Source organism: Dendrobium catenatum, unplaced genomic scaffold, assembly GCF_001605985.2.
Source record: "Dendrobium catenatum unplaced genomic scaffold, ASM160598v2 fragScaff_scaffold_72, whole genome shotgun sequence".
NCBI classification, from domain to species: domain Eukaryota; kingdom Viridiplantae; phylum Streptophyta; class Magnoliopsida; order Asparagales; family Orchidaceae; genus Dendrobium; species Dendrobium catenatum.
In genome coordinates, this window is record NW_021318534.1 from 3,641,378 (window position 1) to 3,663,654 (window position 22,277).

At 36.1% G+C, this 22,277-nt stretch overlaps 1 protein-coding gene across 3 annotated transcripts in view; it reads right to left on the reverse strand.

Annotated features, from left to right (window-relative positions):
• Nucleotides 1–838: 838 nt before the first annotated feature.
• LOC110100342 (THO complex subunit 6) overlaps nucleotides 839–22,277 on the reverse strand; it is a 90,799-nt gene continuing 69,360 nt past the window's right edge. For 2 of the 3 annotated variants that reach the window (XM_028696012.1, XM_020827792.2), the window contains 5 exons: nucleotides 18,595–18,634; nucleotides 17,799–17,908; nucleotides 12,466–12,576; nucleotides 2,670–2,786; nucleotides 850–1,251 (listed from right to left, as the gene is read on the reverse strand). In XM_028696012.1, coding sequence (XP_028551845.1) covers nucleotides 1,153–1,251; nucleotides 2,670–2,786; nucleotides 12,466–12,576; nucleotides 17,799–17,908; nucleotides 18,595–18,634 — 477 coding nt within the window. In that variant the 3' untranslated portion in view covers nucleotides 850–1,152. Of the gene's footprint in view, nucleotides 1,252–2,669; nucleotides 2,787–12,465; nucleotides 12,577–17,798; nucleotides 17,909–18,594; nucleotides 18,635–22,277 lie in introns of all 3 variants that reach the window. The other variant, XR_002303551.2, reaches the window with a different exon arrangement.

Genomic DNA, 22,277 nt, shown 5'->3' on the forward strand with positions numbered 1-22,277 from the left:
TCTTTAAAACTATAATTTTATCTCCGATTATATTAATTTTTATAACATTATCCTTCAAACTCTTATCTATAATCATACATACATTATTTCTAATATTTCCGAATATCATAGTTTATATCATAAACTATCAATCTTCTTAACATTCTCTCCAACCCATTTAATTTCATGAATGAACATAATATTTATCTTCATATGAATCATAATATCTATTAATTTCATGAAATTTACTATAAGAAAGCCTATGTTCTAAATTCATATCCTAAATTTAATTTCATAAACTAACTTCTTTGCCCACATCCATCCTTGATATGAAAATCCTTACCTGTTGAACACTGCACTTGAGTATCAATGCAACAACCCTTGCACACTTATAACTGTATTTAAACCATACAGCATGTCACTTCCAAGGGATACCCTAACATTAACACAATTTTTTAAAAGATTAATGTCATGATTATTCAACAAGTTTTACGTTGATTGTCGACTATCTAACGCAACCCTCTACTTTTTTCATCCAATACTTGGGACCTTACAATGACAATGTTTACTTCTAATAGAACACAACATAAAAAATAATGATGTAATCGACCACACATAATATATAATATAATAAAGGTTCAATATTATTTTAGTATAATTTCAACCACTTGATTTTACACATCATGCTCAACATCCCTCCGTCTCTTCGCCAATTATGAGAACTTCTAAATCTGTTCACTAACACCCCAACCCAAAATACCAACACCTTCAATTTTTTATTAGAGATTCAATAAAAAAAAATTAAAAAAACCTATATTTATCAGAATAAATATATTTTCATTTTCTATCAAGATATAAATAAGATGAAAATAAATAAATAAAAAAATTCCAAATGGCCCTCTTAAATAAGTGACATCATCGAATAAGATTACATCACAGCTTATCAACATCAAGGAACCCAAAAGCCTTCTTCTCTCTTTCGCTTATTTTCAGCTGAGAGAGAATAATGCTGTCATCCTTTGCTTACGAAAGGCGAGGAAAACTTAGTTTTGGTCTGCATGATTCATACAGCTCTTTGAGACAGATTAGCAAAGCCGTCTGGTGGAATGGAAGCAGCCGTTTACGAAGAAATTCTGTATACAGTGAAAGCCTTCTTATAATCAACTTCAGAGTTTAAAAAGAACCTGCATTTTTACAACCAAATATGCACAAATGGCTGCCAAATTCTGAGATGACATCCACCAGTCCACCATAACCACCAATTGCTGTGACCTAAGATCCACAAAGAAAAATTTTGGAATTAATTTCCTAAAAAGGTGCTTATTTAGGATCTATTTGGGATAACTTTCTAGCTACTTTATTTTTCATATAGCAATTATAATTTTATTTGGTTGCTATTTTCTTGCAGCTTTTCATACTTTTTTTAGAAATTTCTTTGATGAAAAATTACTTTTAGCAAACATAATAATGAAATTGTTTTCTCCACAGTAACTTCACAATTAATTTTATAAAATACTGCTGTAGTCCCATAGATGCTTAATTTGATTGTTTATCTCAACTATATCGGGCGTATGTATGCTGTATCCTCACTTTTAAGTCATTCCAATTAAGTGATGCTTAAATTGTTTAAATATATTCTTCATAAATCATTGAAAACTATTCATGTTATCCTAACCTACTCTTTATTCCTTAGTCTCCTACTCTAATTTTATCTATAATATGAATCCTCATCATAATCAATAGCCTCATTCCAACCATACCATCTTGATGAATCCTCATTTTTAATTATTCATGTTGAGTATTGGATGAGATTATTTATCTTATTCTCATAAATTATTCTGAACAACTAACCATGTTATCCAAAGTCTCGCTTTCTTCATAAGCCTCATATATTAATTTTATCTACAAGTCTAAACAACTAACCATGTCAAAATGATCTAAAGTCTATTTGTACTTGTATTATCTTTGATAGATGTCACTTCAACCATTTCTTAAATATAATTATTTCTAAATTTTAAATCAATTATTTTGTTGCGCATTTATCTTGACATCATTATTTCAGTCATGCTCAACGTAACTATTAATGATTTTTTTATAAAATTTACACATCTAATTCTCAAACAGTGTCCTCTAATCATATGATTTCCTAAAGCACAGTAAGATGCAATAATATCATCTAATCATATGATTTTTGCCAATTTAAAATATGTCAAATATAAAAAATGCATATCAAGGCGCTATACTTTGAATATCCTTTGTAAAACTCTCCATTGAGAAAAGTAGGCTCAAATAAGATGCAACTTTGTGAGACGTGTAAAATCAGTTTCAGATTTATTAGAGAACCACAACAACTCTTTAAAGTAGGTAGATTAGAGATTGCATGACTATCTTCATTTTCAGTTTAGAGAAATTAACGTCCATCAGAATTTTTATTCATAAAAAGCTAATTTCGAAAGAAATTTAATGAACAGTTGCTCCTCAACATGCCATATCTAAGCTCCAAAATACTTAATTAAATCTAATGACACAAAACACATTTAAGAAGCGAACAAAAACTGCAACTATGGAATGCAATTCAACGCAATGCAATGAAGTAAATGAATCAATGATGCAATGCAATGGAAGAAAAATTCCAACTCGAAAGCTTTCAAGGCCACATGAATGAAAGAATAAAGATAAATGAAACATACCCCTGAAGGATGCACAGAAATTGAAAATGCCGAAGAAGGAGCGCATTGGATTTGTGAAAGAATTTTTCCATTAATGTTGAAACATCTCAGCACAGGTTCAGCACCAACTGCCAGAATCTGGACAGAACAGAGAAAGGACAACAAATATTAAGAACAACAAAACGATATCGCATACATTAGTTTGCTCAAAAAGTGCAAAAAAGAACGAAGGTTCCAGCTTTAAAAATAAACAGCGAGACAGGCCACCATATGTTTAGAGTAGATAAAACAAAATAATATCCAATCCAGAAAAGCCAAAATTCTGATACATAAGAGAATTTAGTGTGGCATATAGAAATAATAACAAGCTAAGCCTCAACCAAATTGATTAAAAATCCAAAAAAAGGGTAACAATGATAAACTATTTTATAAAGAATAGTATTTGTTATTAGCAATTTTAAATAATAAAAAAAGACCGCACTCAATCTGATGCACTAGAATAAGTTTCCTTGAGATTTACAACAAGAAACAAACTATGAAGAGCCATGCCATAGTTATTTCAAGCCATAACTAGTCATAAAAATTGACAGTCCTTTCTTGACGGAAAACTTGCTAAATAAGCCATTTTGTTTAATAAAATTTAGTCAATTCAATTATATCTTACCGAAGCTACCCATTGCCAAACTGATCAGGAGACAAACCCAAATTTTTTTATCGGATCTGGTATTCATTTCTCCACTTTAAGCCAATAATGGGCTTGACGCCAGGGCTTCTACGTACCATTTGATCAAAGATTCTGCTGAGCTAAGAATAATATTTCACCTTGCTTCTAATCCCTTATATTCAACTAATATCAAAAGAAAAGCTTAATAATGTTTGAATAAATGTCAAATATATGAACAGGAGCTCAAAACAAGATGATGTAAGAACCTAGCCAGTTTTTAAATTTCAGATTACTCGTTGCTTACCTGAAGTGAGGCTACTAAAGACATGGATGCACACACACATGATAGAGCTCGTATGCATAGACACATACATGACATGATATGATGAAAAACTGGGATTCACCTATTATTAAAAATATAGGACACATATACACATTGAATAATATATTATAATTTTGATATGTTTAAAGTTAAAAATAAAGCATATAAATTTAATAAACATAATACTAAGAACAACAAAGAAATGATTAAGACATTTAATTCTAACATTAACATAAGTTTAAGATTTAAACCTAGTTAAATTTCTCATAAAACCAGAATGATGCAGGACTAAGCGAAATAAGTCATGCAAATAAAAATTTATGTTAAGATAACATCAAAGACAGCAAAATAAACTTTATAAAACATTAAGAACAATAAGAAAATATGAACTTTTAGATCATGTGATAGCAAGAAACTAACAAATAAAGGCTAAACACTAATAAAAGGTGAATCTATTTAGACTAGCTAACATGGTTGGCACAAATCCAACATTTAATTAAGGGACTAGTTACTAGAGTTTATGTTTGCTCAAATTTAAGTAGAACTTGACGGATTAATCAACACATATGAGATGATGCTACTACTATAGATGAAATGAGAAGACCAATATTTAATTAGATGAAGAACAATGAGAGGATTTGATACTTAGCTCATGAATGAGAGGAATAAAGTCCTTGATGAAATAATGCCTAATTCCTCCTTGGCTTGCCCATGAAACCCTTGCTCTTTGTTGAATCAATGTCCATGTTGTATTAGTAGAAGCTAGGTTTCCTTAGAGAGGTAGAATAGTGGGGAGTGAAAAGAAAGTTTCAGCTAAATGAGGGTTTGAAAGTAGAGAGGTTCACGATTTTGGGGTTTGGAGGGGAAAGCTAGGCCGGTTGCATGGGGAGGAGGGGAAGGATGACTTGACCGATTTTAGTGGCTTGGAAAGGGAGAAGTCCACTTAAGAAGTACAGAGGTGGGGGAGAAGAAAAGCCACGAGACCAACAACAACAGCCGAAGGGACCACTGGGGATAGGAACGAGCCACATAGGGAACTGGAACAGGAGCCCACAGGGAACCAGATTAGGCAGCCAGGGGGGAAACCGAAGGGCCACAGAGAGGGGAGGGAAAGGGGGAATGAACCAAATTAACTTCAATTTATGAGCTGAAAAAGAAGAAGAAGCTCAGCATTAATGAGCTGGAGCCAAGCAGCTCCTCACAAAACAGTAAAAAGTCGAGCAACCAAGCCTAAACCGAGAAGCCCAGATCAACCCAAAACTTAGGCACATGATTTGCCCTTCCCCTCCCCCTTGCCTACATCAGATTCTTCCCCGGTTGAAAGAGCTCATCTCCTGATGAGGATGCATTCGTGAGGCTTACGCCTCAGACCGCCTCGAGGCTTACGCCTCGCCTCACGGACGAAAACCGCCTCGAGGCGCAGTTACGCAATTTTAAACCTTGATCCGAATCTAATTCTCGAATATTGGCCGCATACTTCTTCAGAATAATTTCTCTTTTTTGCTTGAATTGGCCTTGCAAAAGTTTTTTTTTTCTTCATGTATTTCTCTGTACACACATGCATCTTCATTTGAAGCTTGCATAATTCATTTTGTAGTGGATCGGTTGAACTTCCTTGCGACGGAATCCATCTGTCCATTGAAAATGGGACTTCAAGATTATTTGACTCACTTTCTCCAACAACTGATTCAATTCTTTTATGGTATTCCATTTTTTTAAACACTTCAAAAAGACACAAATAACCTAGGAATTTACTAACGTGCTCTGATACCAAATTGATGCAATCAATTAGATTGCCAAAATTACATACAAACTAGGACACCTTCCAAAATACCACAAAATAACAAAATACAACAATTACATGAAAAACAACTTCTCTTTTATAATAGAAAGACAACGCATACAAACTTAGTACCTAGAACACCTAAAAATGCTTTCCATTTGTCGAGAAGAAAGATACAAATGGGGTGGTCACTTGTGGAGAGAAGAAAGAGATAAGAAGCCCGAGACCAAGTCGTAGAGAGGACAAGCTCGCAAGCTTTCCCAAAAAGAAGAGAAATGGAACAAGCTCGCAAGCTTTTCCAAGAAGAAAAACCATCAGGTTTTGTTCCAAAAATCAGTCCATAGCATCCTCTTTTATCCACAAAACAGTAAAAAATTGAGCAGCCAAGCCCAAGCTGAGAAACCCAGATCAATCCAAAACTTAGGCACATGAGTTGCCCCCCTGCCTACGTCACACATACACTCAACTCACCAAGAGAAGAGGAAGCATATAACTAGAAATTTATATCAAAATATTCACCATTCATACAAGAGAACAATGGGCCTTATATATAGGCACCCAAAACATGAAAGAAACAAAAGACAAGAAGGTCCTTGACCAAATAACACAAAAGCTCCCTCAAGTGAGGGTAAACCTGTAAAAAAATAAATAATACCGCATAAATCTCCTACACAAGAAAACTAAAAATATAAAGACTCAATCAAGGTTATAGATCTCCGGCCCTACAATGATAACCCTCCAAGCTCTAACGTCCCCATCATAGAAAAGTTATGCTTAAGCTTGACAAGCCTTTCTCATAAAACCAAGATATAAATACATTAAAATCTAGTAAATTTCGTTCAAATTTTATGATGAAAATCTTCAGCTAAACAATGACAAACAAAATCAATTTCGATCAATATTCATGAAATTAGTTTAGCGAAAAATTGAACCTATTACGATCGATTTTAGCCAAAATAGATTAAAAATTGAACCAAATCTAACTAAAACTTTCAAACCTTAAACATGCTTAAAACCATCCTTAAGACAATGCTTTCACAAATAGAATTAACTCGTTTAAGAGAAAAAAGGGTACTCATTGAGTCACTATAGATGCGTTGCGACCACATGAAGTGAGGGGGAGCGATAGCAGACAAAACCCTAACCTCAAGCTTTGGAATCAAGGGAGGAAACAACATCGAGACAGGAGATGAAACACAAGCTTTAACATCAAGGGAGAGTGGAGAGGGCATCGAGAAGTAAGACGATATCAACAAGAGGGTGACATGCATTCGACTAAAGAGGTAACTCCAAAATCCTTGCTGCAAGTGAGAGAAAGGGGAAAGGGGGTCGGAAGATGGTTGCATGAGTGCAAGGGAGAGGAAAAGTATTTTAGTAAGTAAATAATGAAATATAAACAATAAATATTTAAAATTACTTTTTTATTTTATTTTATTATGTTATTTAGGGCATGTGTATCGAACAAGCAATCTATTTTATTTTTAATATTATTTTAATCTACACATTGCTGTCAAGTTCGACACATATAAGAGGTATGTCAAATGCATGTCTATATTTGACATGTGGTAACACTATATACCCTTTAATAAGAAATGCTGGTGCATTATAATGGATGGTTCAATGAATTTCTCGTCTTTTTTCAATTGGACAAAGAGGAAGATCATTTGAGATGAAGAAGAGCACAGTGTAGATAACTTGGTGTGGAAAATAGGAAAGATATCTATGCATGGAACTTAGATTAATGAAGTATGAAACAAACACCCCTTTTAAACCTCTATTTCTAATTGAGCATCCTATAAGATAAAACCAATAATTTATCATAAAAAACTAACAAATAATAATATTACCCTTGACAAATAAAATACGATGATAAATAAATTCATATATACACACACATTAAAATCCTAAGCATTATCTTATTTCATTTCACTCCCATTCTTTATTTTCTCAACCTTTAAGCAGTGCCGGACGCATAAGAATTGTGCCCCAAGGAAAAGAAGGGAAAATGAAACCTGGAGCTCAATTCTTTAAGTAAGATTCTGATTTTTCAAATTTTCATCGGCAAATAGAGTTTGGTTTAGATTTGGAAGACCTGAAGACTTTTCTGAGAAATCTTTTTGGGGTCAGTTGTTATTTTGAAGTTATTTTGAGGAAGGTTCATGTTAAATAAGGAAATTGGTATAAGTTGAGGAAACTTATCTTTTTCTTAACTTGTGTAAAAAATATCAAGGTTTTGAGGTGATGAGCGTGAAGAAGTATGCTTGGAGAATGATATAATGTTTGTGCTAAGATACTCAATCTTAATATATGGAGCAAAGTATTTTAAATTAAATTCTAGATAATTCCCTACAATAATATTGGACTTGCATACTATTAGACCGGTCCACACGGGGCCGGCTAAGGCGGATAGAGGCGGAACTTTTCTACCTCTCCTGTATGCCGCTAGAAACCTCCGGGTCCAAGGGAGCTTTTTGGGAAGGATTTTTGGGGGAGTTAGGAGGAAAATTTGAATGTAGAGACTGTTTAGAGATTTCCTTTTGGATTGTATGCATTAAACAGTTGGCTTTCCTAGGGTTAGGACATCTTGAATTTGGTTGAAATTTGAGATCTCTTAGGTTTAGGTTTCCCTTGGGCTCTAACGGCATCTAGAGAATCGGGAGAGATCAATCCTCTCGAATTGAGGATCACTTGTATCTTGTTTGTTTTTCTTTCGTTAATTGATTTTTCTCAATAAAGTGGGTTGTTTTTCTTTGATCTTTCCTCTACTTGTTGAGTATTCTCGCTGATTTTGTCAAGATCGTTAAGTTTCACTTGAGATCTTCAAGTGTTTCCTATCAAACTGGTATCAGAGCAAGTCTTGGGACTATCGGGGGCTGATTTTTTAAAATTTCAGCGGCGAAATTGCATCCTGAGGAAGGAACTTTTGCTGATTTTTGGAGCGAAACCCAAAATTTTTTTATGGCGGCCAAGAAGGTAGACGTGTTGGAGGAATGCTTGGAAGGAGAGATGAGCCAAATAAAAGCCTTGATGGAAGATCGAATCTCATCCGTGGAAGACAAGGTTTCCAATTTTCATGCGATGATGAAGAAGCTATTGGAGAATCAAATTCAAACGACTGCATTAAAGGCAAAAGAACTAGTGGGAAAACGACAAATTCAGATTGTCGTAGGAGGGACAAGGTGGAAGCTATAGGAAAAAAAGGGGAATAAGGGAGAATGGGTGTTAATTTTGAAGAAAAGCGGGGGAAAAGCGAAGAAGGGTTTGTGTATGAACGTAAGAGAGAAGATTGGGGGAGCACTGAGCACATGGGAGAGGGAGAATTATGGAATAATAAGGGGAAACAGGGGAGATCAGAAGGTGAGGAAGCTGAAGATGCCCATTTTTTAAGTGAAGGACGCACATGGGTGGATTTACAAGGTGGAGAGGTACTACACCGTCAATGGGCTGACAGAGGAGGAGAAGTTGAAAGCAACAGGCTTATGTTTGGAGGGGAAGGCGCTGTCGTGATACCATTGGAGAGATCAGAGGAGACCTATCCAGAGTTGGAGAGAATTCAAGGAATGCATATTATAATATTTCCAAACCGACAGGGGATGAGACTTCTATGAGCAGTTATTTGCATTGGTACACGACGGATCAGTGGTAGATTACCGAGAGCGGTTTGAGCATCTAGCTAGTACAGTGGAGCAATTCTCGGAGACGGCATTCGAGGGAAACTTCCTGAAAGGGCTCAAATCAGAGATTAGAGCTGCACTAAAAGTACGAAGGCCCCGTGACTTGAGAGAGGCCATAAAGTTAGCATAGTTGTTGGAAAATCAGAGGTATCATGAGAGGGGAGCCAGGAGCAATAATTCATGGGGCTCTTACAGGACGACAACCACTTTTCTAGCACCCAAGGGGCCTACATAAGGTAACATTAATGAGACTCCCAGGGAGAATCCAACAGGAGGAAGTGGGGGGAACTTCAAAAGACTAACAGACAGAGATGCAGGAGAAGAGGATGAAGGGACTATGCTTCAAATGTAATTAGAAGTATACTCCATGGCACAAGTGTAGGGAACGAACTCTTCAGGTTCTCACCATTTGTGATGACGAGGAAACTGAGGGAGGTGAGAGGATGGGAGAGAGAGAGATGGATGATAAGATGCATCTGGGTGTGATGGTCTCCCTGAATTCAATGGTGGAATTCACTCCGAATCATACCATGAAGATGAAGGGGAAAATAACAGACAGGGAGGTAGTGGTGTTGATTGATAGTAGGACTAATAATAATTTCATCTCCAACCAGATCGTGGACCAATTGGGGGTGACATTGGTGGATACAAGGTGTTATGGAGTGATGATGTTTACAGGGAAGGAGGAAACATGTCAGGGGATATGCAAGGGTACATACAGGGGGTTCAGGTGAGGGATGATTTTCTCCCATTGGAGTTAGGGAGCACTGATATCATCCTAAGAATAAAGTGGCTGCAAACCTTGAGGGATACCAAGGTCAACTGAGGAGCATTGACAATGGAGCTGATGGTGGATGGAATAAGGGTAGCGATTAGGAGAGATGTAGGGCTCACCAAAGCCACGATATCACTTAAAACCAAGGTAATGAGCATACAAGAGGTGGGAGAAGGTTATCTGATGGAAATACATAGATTAGAGGGGATCAGAATGGAGGGGGGCGGCGGGGACAGCCCTCTTTCAGTACAACCATTGATTCAGCAACTCAGTGAGATTTCCCAGCCGTCTCAGGGGTTGCCTTCTCCACGGGGACATGAGCATGCTATTATCTTGAAGGAAGTAGCTTCATATATTAGTGTTCATCCGTATCATCATTTTCAAATTCAGAAGGATGAGATCGAGAGATTGATTAGGGAGATGCTGGAAACAGGAATCATTCAACCCAGTATCAGCCCATTTTTCAGTTTAGTGTTATTGATCAAGTGTTTCAGTAGCAGTTTCCTTCGTTCTACCTTGAGGATAAGCTGATATTTTCGGAGGGGAGTATTGTTAAACTGGTTCACATGGGACCGACTCAGGCGGACAAAGGCGGAACTCTTCCGCCTCTTTTGTATGCTGCTAGAAACCACCGGGTCCAAGGGAGTTTTTTGGGAAGGATTTTTGGGGGAGTTAGGAGAGAAATTTGAATGTAGGGACTATTTAGAGATTTCCTTTTGGATTGTATGCATTAAATAGTTGGTTTTCTCATTGTAAGGGCATCTTGAATTTGGCTGAATTTTGAGAACTCTTAGGTTTAGGTTTCCTTTGGGCTCTAGCGGAGTCTAGAGAATCGGTAGAGATTGATCTTCCTCTCGAATTGAGGATCACTTTTATCATGTCTGTTTCTCTTATGTTAGTTGATTTTCTCAATAAAGTGAGCTGTTTTTCTTTGATGTTTCCTCAACTTGTTAAGTATTCTCGCTTATTTTGTCAAGATTGCTAGGTTTCACTTGAGATCTTCAAGTGTTTCCTATCATATACGTAATATTTTTTTTTCATATTAAGCATGTTAATAGTATCCAATGTTATTACATACATACATATAAATTTATAAATAACAAAACATATTAACTCCTTTAATCTAGATAAAACTAAGCTTTAATAACTTTTTAAATTACAACCATAATTCCTAATATAATTGCCCTCCAATTTCAATTATTTCTTTCTTAAACTTCAAAATTAAAAAGTATATATATATATAAACTAAAATGAATTTTACACAATAAAAAATGCTTAAAACGAAAAATCTTTACCTCATAATTTAACCTAAATCGTCTCCTATAAAATTCAAGACAAATCAGCAATAAAGATATCCAATATGTATTTCGTACGCAAAATAATTGGCTTTTCCAATACCTTTGAATAAAATAAATGACAACACCTATATGACTTCTCGTAATTAAATAGCATTAATTATGATTTATGTTAATAATTTTTTTTTCATAAATTCAAATTTATTAAGTTGTTCTCTCATGGATGATATTTTTCCCTTTGGAGGATATTGATGGATTTCATTCACATGGTTCCAAATGCACAATACCTAAATTAATGGATTCAGAAGTAAAATTAAGTTCTCACTAGACATTTACAAGACGATGTACCTTGGAGTATGCTTTTTGCTGATGATATTCTTCTTGTTCATAAGACTAGAGAGGGAGTTGAAGGTAAACTTGAATTATGGAGGTCAACTTTAGAGTTTAAAGGTTTTTGCTTGAGTAAATCTAAAGCTGAATATATGGAGTGTAATTTTAGTAGCAATAGACCTAGTGAGGGGATTGTGACTTTAGGCGATTAAATCATTAATAAGAGTACATGTTTTAAATATCTTGGATCTATTGTTCAAAGTGATGGTGAAATTGATGGGTATATTATCAGCAAAATTCAAGTTGGGTGGTTGAAGTGGAGGAATGCATCAGACTTATTGTGCGATAGAAAAGGCACCCTCAAACTTAAGGGAAAATTCTATAAGATGGTGGTGAGACCTGCAATGCTTTATGGTGCTGAATGTTGGCCATTAAAAGAGAAGCATAATACTAAGTTAAGTGTTGCAGAGATGAGGATGCTTAGGTGGATGAGTGCCTTGACCCTTAAAGATAGGATACGAAATGAGCATATATGTGAAAAGGTTGGAGTAGCTCCAGTGGAAGATAAGATTAGATAGAGTCTCCTTAGATGGTTTGGTCACATTAAACGGAGGCCTTCCGATGATCCGGTTAGGAAAGTTGAGGTATTAGATTTGACTTATGTTAAGAAAGGTAGAGGTAGACCTAAAAAGACTTGGTTAGAAAATATTAGAAATGATCTTTCTTTATTAGATTTAAATGAGAATTTAACTTTTAACCGGACACAATGGCGAAAAAGGATTCATGTAGCCGACCCCACATAGTGGGACAAAGGCTTGATGTTGTAGTTGTTGTTGTAGAAGTAAAATTAAACAAAACTAAAATCACCTGGGAAGAGCGCCTTAGATTAATTTGAAATCTTATTTGTTTCTTCAATGAGCATTGGTTTGAACTAGAAATATAACAAAAAGGACGGATCATCATTAGCAACTTACTTGATTATCATGAAACAATAGATCTTGAATTGGGGCATGGCTATCAAAGCTGAAAATACACTCGTATGAAAGCAGGCTCCAAGCTGATAAACCTCTACCTGTTCCACAGACCTGAGAAGAACGGAATGCTCAGTATCATAATATATTCTGCACTTAGCAGAGAACAAAAGACAGGATAGTTTACTCTAGTTTTAACTTATGATCACATAAACATAAAAAACTTGAAGCACTAATTCTTTAATGGAAAAACACGATATAATATATCTGCTCAAAAAGGTAAGTTACACCCAAAAGGAATTTGTGGAGTGTGTCTGGATGACATCTTAGAGAGTTTTGTAAAATATTTTCTTCTAAAATAGGTGGGGTGCGGATAGGGAAGTAAAATAGGAATTTCAACATATACAATTACCGTCCCTGTATTATGGCTAGATTCGCTCATTTCGTACCACCTTGATGACCTATGTGCTTATAGGATACCGCCTCACCAATCCTTGTATGCTACTTTATTGTAATTAATTGTATAGTTCAATTTTGAGGTCCTGATTTTGTATAATTCACATTAAATAGCTATTCTATAATTGTAGTATTTATCGTAGACCCTCAAAGGTTTATGTTTCATATCACACAATAGGTAAAGCTAATCAAGTTCATTTTTTGCATTTGGTAAGACTTACAAGTATATACATGAAAAGAATGAAGTAGCTCCAATGACAAATAAGATTAAAGAGAGTCGCCTTAGATGGTTTATTCATATAAAACACCGGCCTTCCAATCATCTGGTTAGGATAGTGGATGTATTAGATCCGGCATATGTAAAGAAGGAGGTTGACCTAAAGATTAGGTTAGAAAGTATTAGAAATGACCTTTTCTTGATTAAATTTAAATGAGAATTGAAAAAGGATTCATGTAGCCAACACCATATAGTGGGATAAAAGCCTTATGTTGTTATTGTTGTTGTGAGACTTAGAGAATTAAAATAAACATGATTAGTTGCTTTAAATTTGGAAAATTCATAAAAAAAAAAATCAAAATCATTTCATACACTTCGAAGGTCATTAGATTACGCTAAAATTAATTCTAAAACCAGCTTAAGACCATAGAAATGATAGGGCATATTTAAAAGAATCCAAAACATTCTCAACAAAAAAAAAAAGAAAAAAAAAAGAAAAGAAGAAGAAAGAAACTTGCTTAGGAGTCATCTTTCCCTTCAAGCATGGTGATTTGAAGCTTGTCAAAGTTTCAGGCATTTCATTGAACAAACCTTTAGACCTATTTAGATCCATTTCACTCTTAAACAAATCTTAGGATTGTTAATTCAACTTGAATAATTTTTATCTAGCCTATTTTTGAGTGTCGCCTTCTTGGACCCCCATAGCGATTTCCAAACAACCTCTAAAATGTTTAGATAGTACAAAGGACTCTTGGCACCAAATCCTAGGATCCCTTGATCTATCTGTTTGAGCAAAAATGAACACATAGTCACTTATCTTAGGCTTAGGATTTCAAACTTAACTTCTCTAATTTGCTTAACAAAAATTAAACAAATCAAATCTTCATTCTTAGGATTTAAGTTTATCCGATAATGCAAAAGCTATAGGAAATCTTGTAACCCTTAACTCAAAAGCTATGTGTTACACTCCATTCTTCCTTTAGCCCAAAAGCTATAGAAAATCCTATAACTCTTTAACTTCAAAGATATAGGTTCATTATCATCTCTATTTGTCTGACCTCTTAAAACTTGGCTAAAAAGTCATAGCATTTCTATTTGACTCAAATTAAATATAAAATCTCTTCCCTTCAGCCTCAAAGTTAATGCCTACTTATCTGACCAAATTAAGGAGGTATTTCATCATCTAAACACATTCTAAATTTTCATCACTACAACAACAACAACATCAAGCATTTATCCCACTACGTGGGGTCGGCTACATGAATCCTTTTTCTCCATTGTGTCCTATTAAAAGTCAAATTCTCGTTTAAATCTAATAAAGAAAGGTCATTCCTAATATTTTCTAACCAAGTCTTTTTAGGTACCTCTACTCTCCTAACCGGATCATCGGAAGGCCACCTTTTTATGTGACCAAAACATCTAAGGCGACTCTCTCTAATCTTATCTTCTACTGGAGCTACTCCAACCTTTTCACGTATATGCTCATTTCGTATCCTATCTCTAAGGGTAAAGCCACTCATCCACCTGAGCATTAAAATGGACTTAAATTGGCGTATAAGTGGTTTAACCACAAGCCACTTTAGAAGCCTTCATCTTAAATTCACCTTACCCAATTAGATAAATTTTACAAAGTCCCAAGTAAAACCCTTAGCAAGTTTGTTTCTCTCAATTCAATAAACTTTCCTCTCTTATTCAAACACTACAACAACTCTTAAAATTTATAAAAAAAAATAATTAATTTCTTTTAATGCAATGATGTGTCATTCCAACAGAAAAGATAGAATGTATATATCATTAGATCTTAGAACGCTATGAGTGACAAGCTTGCTTCAAAGCAAGCAGTGATCATTCTATGACTTTTTTATATCCCTCTAAAAATCTAAAATACTTGCACAATTTAGATGCACAGCCTTCTAGGCATCCTAATATTATGTTTTTTTTTTTTCACTTTCTGTGCATGCGGGGAATTGATGAAAAACTTAAATTATGGAGGTCAACTTTAGAGTTTAAAGGTTTCGTTTGAGTAGATCTAAAATTGAATACATGAAGTATAATTTTAGTGATAATAGATTTAATGGTGGGAATGTGACACTGGGTAATCAATTCATTAAAAAGCATGCACGTTTTAAATATCTCGGTTCTATTGTTCAAAGCAAAGTTGAAATAGGTGTGGATATTATTAGTAGAATTCAAGTTGAATGGTTGAAGTGGAGGAGTGCACCGGGCTTGTTGTGTGATAGAAAAGTACCCCTCAAACTTGAGGAAAAAATTTCTAAGATAGTGGTGAGGCTACAATGCTTTATGGCACAAAATGTTGGCTATTAAAAGAGAAGCATAAACATAAGATAATTGTTGTAGAGATAAAGATGCTTAGGTGGATGAATGGCTTTACACTTAGAGATAGAATGTGAAACAATTATATACATGAAAAAGTTGGAGCAGCTCTAATGACAGATAAGATTAGAGAGAGTCGTCTTAGATGATTTGATTACATAAATTGCCGGCCTTCTGATGAGAGTAGATGTATTAGATCTGACATATATTAAGAAAGATAAAAGTAAACCTAAAAAGACTTGGTTAGAAAGTATTAAAAATAATATTTTTTTCTTAGATTTAAATGAGAATTTGACTTTTAATAGGACATAAAGAAGAAAAATGATTCATATAGTAAAGACCCCACATAGTGGGATAAAGGCAAGTTGTTGTTGTAGTGCATGTGGTTGTAATGGTAGGTCATAAAGGCATGTTGTGGTTGAAATGCACAAGGTTGTAATGGCAAGCCACTTGCTCTTAATTGTTGGAAATAAGCTATTACTATAGTAAACATAATTGTTGGAACGAAGCTATGGATGGGACATGTTTGGCCCAAATTAATCATCTACAACAACTTTAGATCACCTTTTATATGAAGAATCTTGGGGTCCTCACTTCTTAAAATTGGTAGTATAAACTAATTCACTTAGTGCATTCCTAAAGCAACATAAATGTACATGAAATCTAATTACTTCGATAGGTTTTCAAAATAAATCTTCCATATGGACACTTCATTCGAAGCAAACACAAAGGGCCATAGTGAAGAAAGGTGATCTTCACACAAGTCCCACAATGTAAAGAGAATTGGTTGGTAGTCTAAACAAATTGACTATTACTGGACCAAATATTTCCTTTGTAGTACAACAATTCAATTTATGCAAAATTCGCATCACTTACATATGGTTGTCATTCATCGAATTATTCAATATCTTACTAGAACACTGAGCTGTGGTTTATTCTTTCCACATAGTTCTCTTCATTTGGTGGGATAAATTGATATAGATTAGGCCGGGCATCATGATACTTGCCTATTCGTCACAACATGGTGCATATTCCTTGGTGATTATTTGATCTCATAGAAGAGTAAAAAAAAACCTTGTGTAGAGTGTTTAAATATTGAGAAAAAAATCAAAATAATTCATTGACTTTTTATGAAATATCAAAATAGTCATCAACTATATTAAATGACCATTTTGGTCCCTCAACTCCTTAAAGTGAAACCAAAATTGTCCCACTATGAGACTATTTTGATTCTTTTTTTTATTTTTTAGACTATTTTGATTCCTTTTTTAATGACTTGAGGGACCAAAATAGTCCTTTAATTGGGAATCATTCTAGTTATTTTCTCTTTAAATATGATATGTATGTGGACTACTATCTAAACTCATGTTTCCTAAAGAAAATCTTACTCTCCATGTTGACTATGTAAGGGTCTATTTGGAATGACTACTATATTTTATAAAGTTTGTTGTATAGTTGTAGGGAAAGTAACTTTGATACCTTGATTGCAAAAAAATAACTTTCCACCAATTTTTTTTTTTGAAAAGTGAGAAGAAAACAACAAACAAATAGTAGCCAAACGAAATTATGATTGCTATTTAAAAAAGCAAAACAGTGAGAAGGCGGTCTCAACAGACCCTAAGTGTCATCCAAATAACTACCAATTGATATAGCATGAGAGTTTCATGCATATTAAAGTTGATAGTCACTCAATTCAAGAAGCTCCTAATACTCATATCATCTCTTTCCTCATATCTCTACAAACCTTTAGATCTCAAACATATTTACAAAGGCATTGACCAAGCAAAGACATAAGTTTCTTGTAAGCAAATTTATGCTTCTTGACTAACCAACATATGTTTAAGGGGAGATATCAACAAATATGCTTACCCTCCCAATATTATGGCTAGATTCGCTCCTTGTGTGCCACTTCATTAATCCATGTGCTCATAGGATGTCACCTCACGAATTCGTGTGTGCTACTTTATTGTAATTAATTGTAATAGCTCAATTTTAAGTCATAAATCTGTATACTTCCAATTATGCAACTTCTAGGATTGTATATATATGGGACAAGCTGGAAGAAAATATTCAAATAATTTGGTGCACAAATTTTTCCGTCAATGACATTTTTTTGGCAGTGTGAATGCTCAAATCCGGCCTACCAGAATTCCTAAAGTTTTTCCCAAAGAGTGCCCAATCCATTCAAGCACGGTCAATGATATGATAATAATCATTTCATATGTTGAAAAGAGAGAAAAGAAGGTCGTTAACAGTGCGAAAGCATTTGTTTATAAAAACTAAAGATCTTAATTGCAACATTTTAAGAGAGTGATGCAAAAGAAATTACCAACCAACTTTCACTATTATCAAGTGCAACGGAACTGATCCAGGAAGATTCCTTCAACTTGCTGCACTTCTCAGGATATATAACTTGAGCACATCTTCCGCTTCTGCAGTCTACATGCATGTGGTTATGGATGCATTATAAGATTTGAAACAAAAGAAATACATTTATGGTAGTCTGTAAAAGCATGAATACAACTGTATTTTCAAGACAAATGAATTTTTTAACAGATAGCGAAGAGCCAACAGCTCTTCGAAGAAAATAAATAAGCATGTATTTAAAATGATTGCATGAAGATAAGGCCTGGGAAAAAGCAGTTAAAAGGCTGCCGTCAATTCAATTCAGAAGTCATGCAACTGAGAACGGGTATATTCCACTGCACTTAGTTCTACAAACATCAGCAGAAAACATTTTATCGTTTCAAGTTTGAAATCCTATACAACATAGATCATAGAGTCAAACAGATCGAGTAATCTAGGGCAATTATAAACAAAATGAACTCTAATTCAGAACTCAAATGCTGCAATTACTGATTCATGAGTCTATGATACTCATTAAATGGAGATGAAATCTGCTCATAATTTCTATACTTATCTCAATCAGTTTAGAATATATACTACATAGCAACTAATATGGTATTTGGTTGTGAACATTCTCAAAAATGGCATCTTTATGATGAAGTAAATAACTAACCAAGTATCACATATTAGTTAGATTCTCAAAGACATACACAACTTCATCCTTCTAAAGTAAAACAAAAATTTATCAATAAGAAGTGCACACAAAAGAGTATGCTTACCCCATACCCTCGCAGTGCCATCTTCAGAACCAGTAATAATCTACAGTAGGCCAAGAAAAAAAGTATGTAAGATCTTCATGATAGTTCTTTTGAATATTATATTAGGAAGAAACCCAACTGCTGATGTAGACGCTATTTCCAGGGGTCACAAAATGAGAATCAGCATAATTAGCAATTACTTTAGAAGAGCATGAATGTGGTGTACTTAAATCTAAATATCGCAACAAAAACAATTTGATTGATTTAAATCAATATGAATGGAAAGAACCACATGTGTTGGATATTCCTAATATGAATAATATGAAAACATGTAGCTTAACACCACTGATGTAATGCACAACTCCACAAAGGGTAGGTCTTTCCCTGTGATGCACAAATAGACACAGGCACGTCAATTGTTAAAACTTTAAGATAGAGGCATGGGTAATACTCAATATAATGATCGGAAATACTCGAGTTCGCAAGTAACCCTAAGGGTAATACTTGAGTTTGCAAGCAAACCTAACCAAAATTGGGGGAAAACAGAAAGAAATCTGCTGTTTTCAAGAAGAAACCAGCCAAAAACCAAGCAGAAATTCAGATTTTTGGAGAGGAAACACAAGCAAACTCCTATTCAATCAAATAGCGAGAAAGCAAAGAAAGATACAAGTTTCTCCAACTCGAGGGGAAGAAACAACCCTCCAAATCTCTAGCCGTAGCCTAAAGCCCAAGCAGAAACCCTAGATCTCAAATTACATTCAAATTCAGGATAATCCCTAATTCCCTCCTAAGCACCTAATTAACCACAAAGGAAAATTACAAGATACCAAAACAGCCCTTCCCATTCAAAATTTCCCTCCAATTAATACTAGCTTTAAACTCATGCTTGGGCCCACCATGGGTTCCGGCCCCCCTTCCTGTTCCGCATGGAGTAGAAGAGGACCGGTCCAAGCTGGACCGGTCCAGCCGACCGGCCTAACATTACTCCCCTCTCAAAGACTCACCTTGTCCTCAAGGTGAAATGAAAAGAATTGATCTTTCATTCTTTGAAATGGCTCCCAAGTAGCATCGAAATCGGGGAGGCTTCTCCATCTAATCAGCACTTCTTTGTTGCCTTCTTTGTCTGATCTGACTCCCACCAGCTCCAATGGTTCTAACATTACTTCCAAATCTTCCGTTAATGTAGACGGTAACTTTGCACTAATGGCATGCTCACCTAGAGCTCTTCTCAACTAAAACACATGGAAGACTGGGTGTATGGTAGCTGATGGAGGTAACTTCAGTCGGTACGCCACTGCCTCAATCCTATCCAGAACCTCATAGGGGCCGAAGTATCTTGGTGCCAGTTTCTCATTCCTCGTAGCAATTGTCCTCTGTCTGTAAGGGCATAGTTTTAGGAACACCTTCTCTCCTACCTCAAACTGCATGTCCCTCCTATGTGAGTCCGCCTGTTTTTTCATAATTTATTGTGCCCTCAACAGATGTTTCTTCAACTCCTCCAACACCTTATCCCTTTTCTCCAAGTACTCTTAAACTGAAGAAATTGGTGTACTTCGCTTCCCATAGTGTACTAGGTGCGGGGGATCCCTTCCATACATTACTTTGAAAGGAATCATCTGCGAAGCCGAATGGTATGACATATTGTACCAATAATCGGCCCACGGTAACCACTTGGCCCACATCCTTGGTGTTTCAGAAGCAATACACCTCAAATAGGTCTCCAAACTTCGGTTCACCACCTTCGTTTGCCCATCTGTCTAAGGATGGTAGGCGGTGCCCCTTTTCAGAGTCGTGCCCTGCAACCTAAACATCTCCCTCCAAAATTAGCTGAGGAACACTTTGTCTCGATCAGACACAATGGACTCAGGGATCCCATGTAGTCTAACAGTCTCCCTGATAAATGTTGTTGCTACTGACACCGCGGTGTAGGGGTGTTGTAAGAGGATGAAATGAGCATACTTACTAAGTCTGTCAACCATCACCATGATGACAGTGAATCCTTCCGATCGTGGAAGGCCGTCTATGAAATCCATGGACACTTCCTCCCAAACTCGATTTAGAAATTGTAATGGTTGTAGTAGTCCTTCAGGAGCTATGGCCATATATTTGTTCCTCTGGCACACTTCACACCTTGCTACCATCTCTTCAACATCTTTATGCATCCCTTTCCAGTAAAGCTCAGATGTCAGCCTTCAATATGTCTTCTGAACCCCTCAATGGCCTCCCACTACACTGCCGTGGAACTCATGTAGCAAGTGAGGCATATGTATGGAGGTTCGAGGCATCATAAACCTCCCTTGATATAACAGTCTCCCCCTTCCATATAGTAACTCGGGTGGCTACTCTTGTTTGTCATTTGATTCTCCTTGATCTTTCTCAACTCTTCATTCAGCATACCGTCTTCTTTGATGGCTCCCCAGTCTACCATCAGTGGTACTGACAGAGCTAACTCCTAGACCTCCCCCACACATCTGGATAAAGCATCAGTTGCTTTATTTTCCAAATCTGGCCTATACTGAATCTCGAAATCATAGCCCAATAATTTGGATAGGCATCGCTGATGCTCCTTTGTCACCATCCTTTGCTCCAAAAGATACTTCAAGCTTCTCTGATCTGTCCTGACAATGAAATGTTGACCCAAAAGATAGGGGCGCCACTTCTAAATCGCCAAGACAATGGTCATTAGCTCCCTTTCGTACACTGACTTCAATCTTTCCCTTGTTGATAGCACTTGACTGAAATATGCTATAGGCCTATGATTCTGCATCAACACGGCCCCTAACCCATACCCTAATGCGTCGATCTCTACTACAAAGACCCGGCTGAAGTCTGGAAGAGCTAGGACAGGAACTGTGGTCATGGCTTTCTTCAACCTCTCGAAGACCTGAGTAGCTGACTCCCCCCAAGAAAAGTTGTCCTTCTTCAGCTGCTCAGTTAAAGGCCATGCAATGGTACCATATCCCTTCACATACCTCATGTAGTAGCCAGTCAATCCTAGGAAATCCCTCAACTCCCTTATGTTCCTAGGCAGCGGCCATTTATGCATTGCCTCGATTTTGGTTTGGTCCGCCGCCACTCCTTGGGATACCACATGTCCTAAATACTCCACACTAAAGTGAGCAAAGCTGCATTTTTTCAGGTTAGCTCCCAACTGATTCTCCTGAAGTACTCCCAAGACCACCCTCAGGTGTTCCAAATGCTCCTCCACAGTCTTGCTGTATACCAGAATGACATCAAAGAATACCAGGACAAACTTCCTGAGGTACTGCTTGAATGCCTTGTTTATCAAAGACTGAAAAGTAGTAGGAGCATTAATCAATCCAAAGGGCATTACCAGAAACTCATAATGCCCTTCATGTGTCCTGAAAGCTGTCTTTGAAACATCTGACTCTCTCATTCGGATCTGGTGGTACCCGAATTTTAAGTCTAACTTAGAAAACATCACTACCCCATATAGCTCGTCCAAGAGCTCATCACTTACCAGAATTGGAAACTTATCTGACACTATCCCCTTATTCAGAGCTCTGTACTCCACACAGAAACGCCAACTTCCATCCTTCTTTTTGACCAGGACTAGATTGGAAAAAGGATTCACACTTGGACTGATGATCCCAGCTTCCAACATCTCCCGGATCAATTTTTCAATCTCAACTTCTGAATCTGAGGATAGCGATAGGGACAAATGCTAATAGGTGTCTCCCCTT